Source organism: Rhopilema esculentum, chromosome 6 (assembly GCF_057945365.1).
Source record: "Rhopilema esculentum isolate cy_ngs chromosome 6, ASM5794536v1, whole genome shotgun sequence".
Classification (NCBI taxonomy): Eukaryota; Metazoa; Cnidaria; class Scyphozoa; order Rhizostomeae; family Rhizostomatidae; genus Rhopilema; species Rhopilema esculentum.
Genome location: NC_142820.1, coordinates 403,400 through 419,643, shown reverse-complemented (window position 1 = coordinate 419,643; position 16,244 = coordinate 403,400). Strand labels below are relative to the sequence as shown.

General features: G+C 37.0%; 2 protein-coding genes across 3 annotated transcripts in view; one reads left to right on the top strand and one right to left on the bottom strand.

Moving 5' to 3' along the window:
* Positions 1-1,473: 1,473 nt before the first annotated feature.
* On the bottom strand, positions 1,474-3,772 carry LOC135686458 (uncharacterized). Its single transcript, XM_065202688.2, has one exon. The coding sequence runs from the start codon at positions 3,714-3,716 to the stop codon at positions 1,713-1,715; it is 2,004 nt and encodes a 667-aa protein (XP_065058760.1). The 5' UTR covers positions 3,717-3,772; the 3' UTR covers positions 1,474-1,712.
* Positions 3,773-11,381: 7,609 nt separating this feature from the next.
* LOC135686075 (copper-transporting ATPase 1) overlaps positions 11,382-16,244 on the top strand; it is a 28,474-nt gene continuing 23,611 nt past the window's right edge. The window contains exons 1-2 of one of the 2 annotated variants that reach the window (XM_065202232.1): positions 11,382-11,539; positions 15,388-16,217. In XM_065202232.1, the coding sequence (XP_065058304.1) occupies positions 15,503-16,217 (715 nt within the window). In that variant the 5' untranslated portion in view covers positions 11,382-11,539; positions 15,388-15,502. The other variant, XM_065202233.2, reaches the window with a different exon arrangement.

Below are 16,244 nucleotides of genomic sequence, written 5' to 3'. Positions count from 1 at the left end.
GATATTCTTCAGTTTGAAAAAATCTTCTACTTTAGCACCAGTAATAGGGTGTGATAAAATAAAACGCTCTGCTCCAAGCTTGATCTGCTTAGTATCGGTGTTTCCTGCAAATCCTGATCATCTGAATTGAAAAAAATTTCTTTTGATATGATGGAAGCCACACAGGGGCAAAGCCAAAAACCTTCTTTTGGAGAGGTAAAGAAAGGGCTTTCGCCAAAAAGGGCGTGCGCGTGCCTCACTCTTTGAGGGTGTAACTAAAAGATCAATTATCTTATATGCTGCTTTTATGCGTTTCTATTTCGAAGTTCCTATTTTATATAGTGCCATACTTTGAAAGTTCAACTACTACAGAAATGTTAATACGTTACAATTGTTGCAAAAAAGTGACACTTCAGGGTGAATAAAAAGTATTCCTTTGCCCGGCAAAAATCCTTTTGGGAGGACATTATTGCCATGTCATCAAGAAGTGCTAGCCAAGAAGGCACTGTTACAATAAAGAATCTTTGCTGTCATATCATAACTATTCGTTTACGGTTGTTTGCAAAATCTCTGTTTTTTCTTATTAAAATAGAGTTAATCGGACAATGTGCTTTCAACAGTAGCCATGATTTTGAACAACTTGGACATTGCCCACGCCCCTGAACCAGCTGATTCTTACAACTTTTTCTGTGAATAATGAAAACAATTCTCAGAAAAAGCAAACGCCTATGAAACCACCTCTGAACACCTTGAGCAACCACTTCTGAGACCAAATACAATTTTTTTGTTTTCCAAAGTTGAAGTAAATATGTACGCACGCTGATGTGAATATAATTAAGTCTTTCATTAACCTTCCTCAAGTAACTGAATTAAAATACAAAAACGAAGATACCCCAGAAGTTTGCTCATATTTCCCTATGAGGTTGTTTGCACAATAGGGTAAAGTGGGTCTTTTGCATAATATCATTCAAAGCTGGTTTGACCTAAACAGGTCTGAAATGAGGCAGTAGTATGTCATACACAACAGAGCCTCGGACGAAGGGCGGGGGGGGGCATGGCCCCCTCACTTTATTGCAAAACAATAGAGCTTTTTTCAAAATCTTTTGTAACGAGTGTCGAATTTTCCCTTGGTCACCTCACTCTCCAACCTGTGTCGGAGCCCATGTAAAAGGCAACAACAGAATGCTTTCCTTGCTTATTTGAAAACCATCATTAGCTAGGGTGAGTCTCCTTGTTACTGCCAAAAAGCAGCCTTTTTCTAGCCTTGGCCTCTTGTTCTTTTTAGATAACTAAATCCCAGCCTGTGATAGTTGTAAAAATCTATGTACTCTGACGACCTTGTTGTACTGAAATATTTCCTAATATAACATGCACCATGCTGTATATGCTTTTAATATTAATGACCTACAGATTTCTAAATAAATTGACACCTTCAGAATTTTAAATATGTCAGATAAAGCAAGTGAATAGAGTAGAAAATTAAACAGTCAGAACTGATCTTAGTTATTGTGTATGCTAGTATTAACAAAAACAATTAATACTGTTTGCTTTTGCATTTCAAGATAATAAGCTCCATTTTAATATCAAAGTCTTCACTGGTGACAAAAACTGCTCCTTGGTCAACTTTAAAAACCACAATAAAAACTTTTAACATATTATATGACATAATAACTAAAGTGAATATATTTCTAGTAGTTACAAAATGAAACAAAACAAGAAAAGAAACAAAATTGTCAAAATTTCAATGTCTCTAATTTACCAGACTTTGTAATATAAGAGCCAGAAAAGCCAGCAGGAACAATAGGTTGCTTCAATAAGTACTCCAACTCCCTTTTTAGAGACTGTAACACTTTGTTATCCTTTTTCCCTATCTTCTCTGTTGGATTCTGGTCAACATCTATTTCTAGATCAAGTGACTTTGAAGCTTTTTGAAACCACTTCTTTTCAGTTGATAATTTGTTTATCTTATGTTCTTCTTTGTCAATTTTCTTTGCTAAGCTAACTCTTCTCTTTATATCAGGTAGTAGTCTTGTATCAATCTCTAAATATGGAATGTTTTCAGTCAATTTCATTATTTCAAAAATTTTTCTGTATTCTTTTAGATCACCTGGTCCTTCAAGTATAATGCTCTGTCCAACATTCATTGCCCGAGCTGTCCGCCCACTTCTGTGGATGTATATCTTAGGATCCTTTGGCAAGTGATAGTGAACAATTGTATCAACATTTGGTATATCAAGGCCTCTTGCAGCCACATCAGTTGCAACCATTACTGAATCGCTATTTGCTGAAAATCTATCTAGAGCTTTTAGTCGCTGTTTTTGTTGTTTACCAGCATGCAACTGCAAAGCTTTTTTTCCAAGAATTGTAAGAAAATTGGCAATCTTTCTTGTGGTGTTGATGCTGTTTACAAAGATCAATATACGCCCAGTAAAATTGAGTAGAATGTAAAAGAGATAGAGATCTTTCTCTTCATCAGTACACATGACTCTATTCTGCTTTATTTGTTCTGCTGCAATGTGCTTCTTGGTGAGGTCAATAATTTGTGCCTTTGGGCTCACTTGTGCCTTGTCAACTAGTTTCTGTACACTTTCTTCACCGCTTTGAGATTTCAATTTTGCTGACCATTTTTTGTGGTACTGTGGTACCGCCAACGTGGCTGAAAAAAGGAATGTTTGCCATTTTGATTTTCCAAGTGACAGTCGCCTCAGTATCTCTGTTGCTTCTTTAAAATGTCCAAACTCAAGCATTCTGTCAACTTCATCAATAACTAAAAACTTGATTTGATCAACCTTCTGTAAATGTGGATCACCATCCTTGATGATGCTGAGCAAACGACCTGGAGTTCCAATTATTATTTCTGGGCATTTTCTCAAAGTACGTTCTTGTTTTTGGACTGAAAGTCCTCCAACGATGGCAGCACAGTTGACTGAAACATACTTTGTGAGATTTTTCATTGTTCTGTGGATCTGAATTGCCAGTTCCCTTGTTGGGGTTAGAATGAGTGCATAAAGGGGTTTCTCTAATGTATTTGTGGTCTGCACATCCTTAGATATCTTATCAGCCCTTTTCCTCTTATAATCCATAATATGCGTTAACACAGGCAGAGCAAAAGCCATTGTTTTACCTGAACCTGTTTCTGCCGCACCAATTATATCTTGATGCTGAAATATTGCCAGTGGCAAGGTAGCTGTTTGGATTGGCGTTGGCTTTGAAAAACCTTGCTCAGATATTGCTGCTAAAATTTCGTGAGGTACTCCTAGGCCCTGCCAGTCACTCATATCACACTTCAGCTTTACGTCTTCCTTATCATCACTCTGCTTCATATTGTTTTGATCGTCTCCGTGTTCTTCTTTGGCCACCTTTTCACTATCTGCATTCGTTTCTTCGTCTGTCATCATATCAATTTGTTTGGCATCACTTAATGACTGGTTACTTGACACATTCCCTTTTTTGGTTCGCTGTTTTCGTTTTTTCTTTTTTCTTGACCGTTCCAAAACAGCAGGCTCTTTCTCTGATAGGCTTTTTTCCCCAACTTTTCTTTTCTTTGGTCCACTCTTGGCCGTGGGTTCTACAAAATCTGCTACATTGTAATCTATAAGTTCTTCAAAAGAAATCAAGCCCTCCTCTTTAAAGCTAAAAATGTCATTATCTTTAAAGGGAACAGATTTCCAACCTCTTTTTCTTGATGTGCTCTTCTGTTTTTGAGAATCGATGGACGCCATTTTTTCGTGAAGCATTTTCACGTGTGGCTAATGCATCTGAACGAGACTAATGTCACCCCCAGAGCCGCTGACCAGCTGACCTCATCTTTTAGCCTGCACGCAGTAGCTTACCAGGGGAGGATCCAGACCAGATTTAAAATGGGGACGCTGAAAAATGTTCAAAATCTGGTGAAAAGAGTACGCTGTAAACAAAAATTTCCGACCCTAACTTCTGACAGAATATCCAAGTTGTCCTCAGTTAAAATAATTTCAAAACAATTGTATCAAAGCAATTATATACACTTAGTGAACAAAAGTATTGCACCAACCCCCCCCCCCCCCTTCCTCCAAAATGGCTGCATCGCTGCGAACTTTTTATAGCAAATCCAAATTCAAATTGCTAAAGCAAGTTAAATAAAAGCTTTAAGATGACCGTTTGGGTGGGAAAAGTGGGAAATTTATCTAGGTATAGATATGAAAATGAAAAATGCAAATATATTCTTTATTTCTTCTTGTTTTTTAACAATGTCGACCACCGCGAAAGCATGAAAACTGAGCAATGATGTAATATATTTGCAACAAACAAGGTTTTTCTTTGCACAAACCTGTAAGATTTCATTAAGGCGAACTTGGAAATAGCTACTTACTTTTTGCTTGGTTGCCCAAAACTGTTAATTTTTCTGACTGTTATTAAAGGCATAATTTTGGATACCATTTCGTAACATATTGCAACAGAATACAATCAATAAAACATGCCAGTAGCCTTTAACTCCATCTATTCCAGCCAATTGCGATGTTGTTTAGAGAACACATATTACAGCAATATGTTCAAAACAACATTTCATCTCCTCATTGAATAAGAATACCAAAATTTCTGCGATAAACAGTCGTAAACAGTGACCCGCCAGTGTCCAAAAAAACCCTCATTAAAAAACGGCTGTAAAAGTGTTGCTTTTCGTTAAATTCAAGGCCATTAATGATCTTTTGGGATCTCAAACAACTATCTAAATGTGATCTTGCCAATGTTTACTGAAATTTATCATTCAGCGTTTGGTTTAATTTAACAAGTTTTATAAGGGTTTCAAAGCTTCGAGACTGTCCAATGAAAAAATTATATTTTTTGATATTTTAGATAAAGTTTTGTTTGATTGAGCTATAATCATGGAATGACGCCACAAAAGTGGTTTGAATTTCAAAGGGCATGTTGTTTACAACGCTGACGCCATTATTCATTCATCGAGGTGGTGCAATACTTTTGCTCACCTAGTGTATAGTTTGAGCATGAATGAGTCTTTCTTGTTCGGTAAATTTGCTTGCTGAACATTAAGTTTCTATTATTCTTGGCGTAGCGTAACGCTCTAAAACTTCAACTGTTGTGAGAAACATGTTCCTGTGAACTGGTGAAAGTACGAGGCTTTCTATTTGCCGCTCCATCATTGTGGCTTGATCTGTTGTGATCATACTGGAATGATCTTTCCTTAGGGCCGTAAATTCAGCTGTATCATACGGGAAAATCCAGCTGTAGGGCCGTAAATTCAGAAGGGCGTCACTGTTGAAAAAGGTAAGGTAAAGGCTACAGCCTCAGCTGGCGGCAAACATATTGCAACTATTAAATTCAAGGAACAGCTGGAAAATGAGCCGGAATATTCAGAACGTTGATTTAGAACCAAGGATTCTTGGCACAGTGGACAAACATTTTATTATGATTATGATAGTCTTAGGGATCGTTGGGGCATGGGGCACCACAAGACATGCAACCAACATTCGCCATTCCTCTCGTCTCCCATCGTTTCCTCTATCTGCCTTTTCTTCACCCTCCCTGTACGGTGTTTTGGCAAGTCTTTAAAATCTTGTGACATGCCCATACCACTTCACTTTGCGCCTTTTTTCCACAGACAGGAATTTTTCGTTGGGTCCAATGGCTTGCCGAATCTTGTTTGGCACCTCTTTGTGATATGGTCTTTGTATGAGATGCCGAGGAGACGTCTCCTGAAACTTCTCATCTCCAATGTCTGCATTTTCCTCTCTATCTCTGCTGTTTAAGTCCAGGTCTCACAAAAATATAGAAATATGGCCATGACCAAGGAGCGCAACAGTCTGATCTTTGAGCTGAGGTCTACGTTCTTGTCACCCCAGATGGTCTTTGGTCTTCAGTTTTGCGAGTTCTGCTATGGGCTGGGCAATCCTGGAGCATATTTCAGGCGTGGTTGCGTGGATCCTTCATCGGTGACTATGGCTCCCAAATATTTGAAGCTTTGAACAGTTTCCAGCGTCTTGCCATCGACATTGATGCTACTGCCGATGCCGTTCGTGTTGTTGGTCATCAGTTTGGTCTTCTTTGCGCTGATTTGCATGCCATATGCTATAGAAGTCTTGTCCTCCGACTGAGCTAACTCTGTTTCTGCGCCTGCCAGGCGGTCTTTGTTATCTGCAAAGCGTAATTTTGCGATTGTCCTACCTCCAATGCTGATTGTCGTTTTGTGATGTTCAAGTGCGTCAACCATGATTTTTTCCAAAATATGTTGGAGAGGGTCGGGAGAGCAGACAGCCCTGTCTCACTCCAACTGTTGTTCTGAACCTCTCTCTTGTGCTGCCATCTGCACTGGTGGCCTTGTCATAGAGGTTTTGTCATAGAAGATACGTATAGTTGTAGATCAAGTTGATTTCAGCAAGGTTACTAAATTGTTAATCATTGTTTCATAAAAATCTATGAGTCGAAGTTATAAGCTCAAATGCACAGAAAATTGATTAAATTTTCTCACGTTCTGTGATCCGATGGACATCATTCGAGTTTTGCATGAAACAGAAAGGACCTGGAATCTGATTGTGAAAGAAAATTGCATAGCTATTGATTTTCTAAGATCAGTGTAAATTTGACATATATTTCATGTAGGAATTTTCCAAAAGGTTCGTTATTGCCATCCACTCGAGATCATGAAAACGGGCTTTTTGATAAACCATTGTGGAGGCTATTTTCAAAACCTGTAATTTCAGGAAGTAAAAACCCAGTTTGCGTGTAAATGCAAGCCAGAAATGCAAAAAAATGAATTTTGTAAAATTGTATGGATAGAGCCTATGGTTACATAAAACAAAGCATTTTTTAATCCAACTTACTAAAAACAGAACATACACCTATAGTAAAAGGTCATCGCTTCAATAAATTGTAAAGAAACAGCCTATTCCTGAAATGTAGATTCTTTAATTTTAGATTAGAGACAATGATATAAATGCTCTTTAAGGGCGGAATCAAATAATCAGAAGCGGTTATGTAGAGGGTATGGCTGATTGCATGGACAACTTTAGCAGCCCACGCCTGCAGCTGATGAGTCAATAACGGGTGGTCAAATGGGTGTTGAAACTTTCTAGAGAATTGAATTTACCCAACCCCTGTTAATAGGTCCTAAATAGTGTTTATTCTCAGCATTACTCATACCAAAAACTCCACTCCAAAAAGGACAGGGATGAGACGTGCAAAGAGCTATTTTCGTTTATGAAAAAATTTGAGAAATGGATGATAATGTATTTGCGTGTATATCCTACTCTACTTCAAGAATTGTTCAAGAAGTGTTCTATATCACTACAATCAAAAGACCTAATGCTTGTTGATTGCGCAGCTGAACTATGTGAGAGGTTGACGATCTCTGATTGGTGAAAACACGAGAACCAATGAAAAGAACTTTATTACGTTAATCCATGGATTAAGACATAATTTAACGTTATTTAGCCTAACTGTTGCAAACTCTTTCAGACCCCGTTTACACTGTGCCCAGGGGCGGACTGGCTCTAAATTTAGGGGCAGGGTCAAATCGTCGAGAAAGGGCCCCGAAAATCAATAATCTTCACTGGAAATTTAATTGTGACGTAGGATAAGATATGAGAGAAAATCATGACATTGCGAGGGAAAAAATTATTGTTTTCTAGCTGAAGGACTTTTAAAGGGGGGCCTCAGTGATAAAAATGGAGATGGTATTTAGAGAGGTCACCTTTTTCAATCACTGAGGCTCTGGTACCCAGGGTAGAACTAAATAAAATATCTAAGTTATTCAAGAAATATCTAAGCTATTTAAAAAATCTTGATATATAATTTTCCAGTCAAAACATAATAGGGGTTGATATTTATCCGCTCACTGGTTAATTGGTTGCCAGGCTAATTGGTTGTTGCGCAGCAACCAAGATGGTAACATCAGTAACATAGGCAGGGCAGGTGAAACGTCGATGAAAGTGGGGAAGAAGGGACATGTTTGGATTGTTCAGGGGTTAAATAAAGGCCACCACCATGACTAGGAATTCTGGTCGAATTCAAGGAAAAGTTTCGAAATATGACATTCTAGGGGTGGACAGAAATGCACCTAGAATTCTTGCCACATCAAGTTTGTCGAAAGGAAGATCCTAGGCAATATATGTAAGCTTTCATTTACAATAATTCCTCATCCCCTAATAGTTTCTAATTGCCAAAAAGCCAAGATCTTATTCTCAACTTTTAGCGACACGCCCAGCATTTTCAACACACATAACTTTGAACAAAATTTCTAAATGCAATTATAAAAAGCCCTGTCTTGTCTATTGAAGACAGTAAATAAATGTTCTCAGTAAGAAACTTTTAAGAATAACGAGTCATTCCTTTCTTTGTTTAGATATCAATTCATGTCTACATTTCTATGAGCATAAAGCTTGTAATGCATCTCAGTCTTCCAGCTGTATCTCGTTTCTTTTCCTTGTTTAGTTTACAATGGGAGACATTTTAAACTTCTTCATTTTTATGCAGGCCTGTAGACTGCAAAACTGGATAAGGAGCTTTTCCTTTATCTTCAAACACAATTTTCGCAAATTATTGGACATTGCCCCCTACGGGCCTGTTATTTTACAAAGTTCGTCAGGGCAAATCTCGCATGGTTTTCGCCACGTCAGCAAATTTTTGAATAAAAAACTAGCACAGTCAGACCATGCCAATAGTATTATGCCAAAATTTGGCGTAAGTACCGATGTTTTATGCCTAAGATCTTTTGCGAATCATTCATGTTTTATACTGGAGCAAAGTATGGATGTACTTGAGCAAAACTTTTGTCAGAGCTATGGGGTTTGAGCCCTTCTGCTGTTTTGATCTATACTCCCAATTCTATTTGGTTAGCATTGAAAAATGTGCCTTCCTAGAAATTGAGTCACAAAAATTGTCATGTCCTTACCACCTGAACCTATGATTTAATGAAAACATTTAATTTGAGGGCCCGAAGAGAACATTTATCAGATTTTGGAAATTCCAGTTAAGTATCGTATTATTGCATTAAGGACAGTGAGCTCTAGGCCCAGAGTTCTGCGTGCTTACATGGGGCCCAAAATTTTGGAAAATGCTTTTTCAGTACTGAAATACCGCAAAGTGATCTTTTGATTCATTCCATATCCACTAATCTTGAGAGAGTCTCGGTGTTATGGCAACAGAAGAGGGCCCCTACCAAACAATACGAGTTTTCATTTAATAGCAAAAATAAGAGAAAACTGCAATAATTTTGGGAGGGTAGCCCGACCGGCCAGTCCGCCCCTGACTGTGCCGGATAAATTTTATACGCATCAAAATTAGTTCAGATAGGCGTCGCGTTTACACTAGACCCACGCTATCCACACGAATTTGAGAGAGCCACAAAATTAGTTCACCTAGGAAAGTGGATTAAATTAGTTCGGATAGCTATGTGGTGCAGTGTAAACGCTTTTATCCGGATAAATTTTTTACACATCGTATCTTGCTTGAAAGCGACTGGCTATTCCATCAAATTTAGTTTTTACTGTCTCCCAATCAAGACCTTTCGCCATCTTGGTTGCCTTGGTGTCGATAAAAACTTGTGTTAAAAGTGAAGTATCTTGCCTGTCCACGTAAAATTGGCATCCTTGTCAGCTCTCCCTACTTTCGTTGCTTATTCAGTGTCTTCTTCTTTTTCAAGAACAAACTATTAAAACAAACTAAGCTTAATTTGTATTGACAATATCTTTGGATTTGGTCTAAAAGAAAACAAGATGATTCTGAAGAGAGAATGAAGTCTTTTTACGTTGGCGGGAATTTCGTTATTATTTTGTTGCCCAGAGAAGACTTAATTTTGGGCGTTCTGTGGATGATTTTGGTCATGTGACTGCAGTTATTCGGCACAGTGTAAACGGGAGGGCAAAGTGGACAAAATTTGTGCGGCACAGTGTAAACGCAAATCAAGCCGAACAAGTTTTATGCGGATAAATTTTATCCGGCACAGTGTGAACAGGGTCTTAAACGTAGGGATGAATTATAATGGACTTTATTCTGATCTACTGGGAGCAGTAATAGCTTTTTAAAAGAAATCAGGGGACAGTAGTGTGAGCGAACCATGAAAACGAGGCTACGATATTGATAGGTGTGGCAAATTGGAGCTTATTATTATTATCAAAACGCTAGCAAACAGACGTATCTACACACTATTGAAAACATTCATTCTAAAAAACTCTTGCGAAACGTCGTTGTATTGAAATTTTCACGAAGATTAAATCTTATTCGAATCATTCTTTGCTGTACGGTTTTTTGATGAATTTATGGTATTTCTAAAGACAACCAGGTGATTTCTTTCCATATTTCCATATTTCGATCAAACTATTTATCTTACATTTATTCTGAATATATACAGTCCTCTGAAATTTAACTCTTGCAAACCACTCTGTTATACTTTTTACCCTACAGCGTTTACGCTCTTTATGTTTATGTTTACGCTTGAATCTGATTCTAAGTGGGGTTTCTTAAAACTAGCTCTGATTTTGCTGAGTACCATAGATCCTCGATTCTGCCCAGAAGTTTTATACATTTTGTTTTAAGCCTATTTGTGCTGTTTTTGACTTCCTTGGGTATAATAAAGAAGCAGTAGTTCTGGAGCTTGTGTTTTGGGTTTTGCAAGGAAGAATTGTGACTTAAATGTTTAAGCGCTTTGGGTAAGGCTTATCTTGCCTTTGGAATGCTCCTTCCACGCTCTTCTTATCTCCCGTCCCTCCCTTTCTATTGATAAGAAGCAAAGTGTTTATCATCGAATACCTGATAATTTTTATTGATCTTTTAGAGATTTTAGTGCATCGGTTCCATGGTGGGGAAAAAGAGGGTTTTTGAGTCTATTCTCTGTCCAGAATTTTAAGTTGCATTGTAATTTGTGCCATTAAGTTGCATGTAAGGTTCAAGGTTTTATAAAGGTTAGGTGAAGTGACTTGTGCCAATGTACCAACAACCAATGGTCGCTTCCTTTGATAAGGGAATGCAACCTCAAGACCTGAGTTGATGAGGGATGTTGCAATGTCTTCTGAGGGGATCCTTCATTTAAATTTAAGAACTTCCTTCCCGAGAAAGAAAGTTAACGGAAACGAAACGTTAACTTTATCCATAAATTATATTCTGCAAAATATATTTTCAATTTCCACAAAAAGCCTTTAACATACACAAATCCACATTAGTGTGTGAAAAAGCAAAAATTTTGATTCATAATCCAGACAAAGACAGAGATCTGCTGAGGTAAAAAATAATAAGTTTTTGTAAAAATATTTCGTCTTCGCATTTACGTTTCTTTTAATAATAAATTTACTACAAAGATGAATTCTTTAGGACCCTCATTTTTAGAAATTTTTTCCGGGGTGTTGGGGTTTGCCTAGCCCTCAAACCCTGTTGTTGCGCCACTTGTTCTTCTTTCCCAGTCTCTTTCTTACGTCCTTGCGAAGGAGCCACGGATAAACAGGATGTCAACATGACCAATGTTCGAAATGAAAAGGGACTGAAATCAGGACACGAGAAGAACAGAATAGGGGTTTTGTCCAAGACTTTAACTGCTGTTATAACACAGTATATGAAGCAAAATAAATGTAGCGAGGTATGGAAACTTTTGTCTTTATCAATCAATCAAAGCATATAGCTTTGATAAATGACTAACTTTTTTTCGATTTAATTATTGAACGTTGGACGATCCTGTATTTCTCTGGGAGAAAATTGATCGTCGTTCTACTTCCGACGCCAAATCGTATGACTGCGTGTCATTTAACTTGTAAGTGCCAGGATTTTATATTCTTAGAAAACAACTAGCATTTAGTACATTTATCATTATGCCGGCCCGAATTTTTATTTTTCATGGCCGAAGCCTGTTTGGAAAGAAAGTTAATGTCGTGAAATGTAAGGATAAAGTAGGCCTTTAATGGGAGTAACCATTCCTGTGGAACAGCAAGTCGAGTTCTACATTACGAGAATTTGATTTGAATCAAAGTCAACCGAAATCAAAACACAGCGGAAGAAGTGCAACGCAGGTGTGAAATTAGGGAAACAGGATAAATCAAGGAATGGCTGGATTTGAAATCCGTTTTGTGATAGTAAACAATTTTTATGAGAAGAACCATGCCACAAGTTTACTCTTTTTGAATTAGCACTGTGACTTTACAATACCCTTCCTTGTTTAGTAATATTTTCTATAAGGCTGTAAACATTCAGGTAGATGCATTTTTCACAGCATTTCTAGTATGAAAATAAAAAAACCTTTTTGGTGGTAGACAGTTCTCAGTTGCAATCTTGGGTTCATGCTTAATTCGATCATTAGCCTTCTCAAAACTATATTATAATAGTTTTATGTTATTGCTTCTATTAACAAAAATATTCTTTCAGTTATTTGCTTCATTTTTTAAATAAGATTTTTGTTAGTCAAAACTTGTTTTTTGTAGAAAGTTGTAAGATATGTAATGTTTGAAAGCTGATTCAATTTTTGGACATGCAAAGCTTTGTTAAGTTATTTAATAAAGGAAGTTGCACATTTTTATGCCAATAGAGATTGCGGAAGTGATCCCTTTTTATATTTTTCAATTTTATTACATACTTTCTATCAAAGGTAACTGTAACTATAAAATATATTATGAATATTCAGTATAGTTGCCAAAAGCTAATACATTATTATGGGATATTGCTTTGATATACAATTATAATGTGATGAAACAAGATTAATTATAAAGAGGAATAATTTATAGGTAGAGAAGCTTTGACCCACATTAAGGAGAGAAGCCACAACCCCCTATAAACCTAGTTTTCACACTGGGCTAATATTGGAAGGTGTTTCGGTGGTTTGATAAACACAATAAATTGTATTTTCTAAGCATATTTAACAAATATGGCAAGGATAATTACAATAATTCCTCTTTTGTACCGATTTCAGTACTAAATGTGAATAGCAATAAGTCAGGCTGTCTTTTTCAATCAAAGGAAAAGGTATTGTGTTTCTTTTGGTGAATGTAGGTGAAATTAGAAGTCTTGCGACACAATGGTTATACTCCGAAATTGTAATGTTCTACAAGTTTAAGGAATGCTTTCACTCATTATTTACATCAGGGTGGTAGGTTTTTCGGTGTCATCTTTGCCTCTTTTCTCTGGCCACCCATTGCATGTTGCTGTGTCCTAGCTGTAATAGAAGTCTTTGTTTTTTCAGCATCTCCATCCATTATCTAAATAAATAGGGTGGTAAGACTGAAAACAGATCCTGTATTGTTTGTTTCCTTTTATGAAACATACAAAAATTCTTCAGTGAACACAGATATAAAAAACAGTTCCATTCCATATTGGTTTTCCAATTTAACGCACTATGTTTCACCCAGACAACTTTCACCACCTTTTCAACAGCTTGTGTATTGCTGTTAGTTTGGGAATCAAAATCCTCAGACAATAGCCTTGTCAAACAGAATCATGATTTTGATGAATATCTCCCAAATTGTTGTAGAATAGTTACAATTTTCAACAGGAAAAGGAATGATGATCATATATTATTATCATGAAACAATTTTCATAATTTTATTAAATTGACCAGTTGATTTTGAAATCAGCACATTGACACTTTCAGGAGTGTGTTACTGCTAGTTGGTAAACATTAATGTACATGTGTCCATTTGTTTATCCATTGTAGTGGAATCATGGTGTATAACTACTTTTGTGATATAAAAGAATATGTTTTCTTTGTAGCCATTCATCCAGTTGTCTCTGTTTAAACTGTAAGGAAATTATTTCCTTTCAACTGGTCTAACGTTTATTTTTATTTTTGATGTGCTTCAAGGAAACCAGTCAGTAATTTTGATTCAAAAAAGTTTAATAAAATCATTGTAGTGATGTTTGTTGCCTTTGTGGTATGTACTAAGGAAATTTCTTTCTCAATGTATGGGTCCTTTCTTTTTGATTAACCAATCTCAGTAAACATTAAAGCATGTTATAATTGGACACCTGCAAAACTGACTAAAGAAAGACTCTCCAATCTTATTGAGATAAGCTAGGTTCACAAGCCTGAAGTGAGTTTGAGAGGTGTGATTTAATGTAAGTAAAACCATCTACATTTCATATTAACAATTAAATATGCAGTAAGTTACTGGCCCTGTGTAAATCAACTTGAAAATGGCTTAAAGTGCCATGCAATTGAACAAATCTACAGGAAGATATTTGAAACAGTAATGGCTGTATGTATAAGACCGAGGAAGATTTTCAGAACTGCATTTATTTGCAAACAAACAGAAGTTCTGTCCTTGTGGTTTTTCTTTGAAACCAAATCAACATTTCAGAACCCTCATCTTATTGAGCAAATGAATAATATGCCAGTGAAATTTTGCAAAAGAACAGGCAAATGCAACAAAGCAAATATTTGTTCAGATTGTGTTTTTTATATTGCTGCAGCTCATGTTTATAAGTGAATTCTATTGAGAAATTATATAGAAATTGCTTAAAATTGAAGACAGGTAATATATTTGTGAAAAAAATACTTTGTGAAAACTCATTACTCATTAATTTTGTTAAAAACCTAGAAGAGTACTTGTTGATAGGGCATGGCAGTGAATGTTTCAGTGTTAGGACTGCTAGAGTTTTCTTCAGTGGAAAGCTGCTTGCTCTGCAAATTTTCACAAGTTTAAAGTTTTAGCACATGATTCTACTCAAGATCTACATCCATGGTGAAACTGTGCATCATGATATCAAAGAGTTGGGCACCCACTGCTTGCAGATGCCTGCAAAAGAAAATGCGAGTTAATTGACTCAGATTTTCTAGTTATTTATCTTTATATTGCATATTATGTTGACTTTTTCCTTTATGAAACTCGTGGACTAGTACTTGTGGTTTTCTAATGGCCTTACTAACTGTGTATTCATTTTTCAGTAATTAGCCTTTACCAGGCATGATGAATTTACTATCAATGAAACATCACTTTCCCTTGGTAGTCCGTGGCTACTGAACATTAATCATATAATTGCTCGGAAATAACACTATTCTTCGTGTTTTTGGCAAGGTTCCTCCAGTATTAGGACATTAAAACAATCTGGAATGGCGGAAAGTGGGGCAGCGTGGCAAGCGCGCATCTTGCCCCCTGATGGCCCTTGATAGGAAGGACAAAGGTGCTCCAAAAAGCCCTATCATTATTATTAAAGGAACTCTATGCAGTATTTTGACTAAACTGCTTTTCTCAGTCAATTTTTTGTGACGTCGTTATTTCTAAACACTGTCATGTGCCAGAAACTAGACAGCTTTTTCAAGATGCTGACGGCAGGTTTAAATCGCCATACCAGGTATGAAAGAATCTGTAGAAGCTGGGAATCGATTTTCAAATGCATGCCCGTGTCCGTTAGTCTGCTCCGACGCCTCGAAATCGTTCTGGCTTCATCATATTCAAATCAGAATTGTTGTCCCGAAAATATATATTTTTCCATCTTTTTCAGGTCAAAAAACCTCCGTTTTGTCCACCTTGATGAACCCAATATGATAAAGTGGTTTGACGCCGAACAGTTTTTCGTTCAGTATAATAGTTAAGTCATTTTCAAAATGGAGCATTAGATGGGCGGAGATACGGCACATACCACAATAAAAATCAGCGGTATGGTTTGTATGTCATGTGTGAACTCTATAGAGAGCCAGCTCGGCAAGCAGCTGGGCGTGGTCAGCATCAACGTCATCCTGCAACAAGAGCTAGCTGAGATAACTTATGACCCTCTTCTGACTTCAGTCAAAAAACTTTGTAAATTGATTGAGGATATTGGATTCGAGGCTAGCTCGTCGCCATGTGATAATACCGATAATGATAGTTATGATGACTATAATGACATTATGGAAGTTGTCATCGACGTAGAAGGAATGGTGTGTATGTCTTGCGTTGAGAGCATCGAAAGTGTCGTTGGTGACCGCCAGGGGGTTGTTGAGATTGCAGTGTCTTTAAATGAAAAAACAGCTTCTATCAAGTATGTTGTTGGCAAAGAAACAGAAGCCAGCCTAATAGATGCAATTTCAGAAATGGGTTTCGATGCATCTCCAAAAACAAATTGTACAACAAGAGACAACAAGAATGTCACAGTTGATATTACCGGTATGACATGTAACTCGTGTGTTCAATCCATAGAGGAAATGATATCTGGTGTCCCTGGTGTGAGTCTCATCAAGGTTTCGTTAGAAAATGAAAACGCCTTGGTGTCCTACAATTCAACCGTTACAACAGCTGAACAAATTTGTGATCAAATTGAAGATATGGGTTTTGAAGCAAAGATAGCTACTCCAGGTAGGATCAAACCTTTTCTTTTTATAC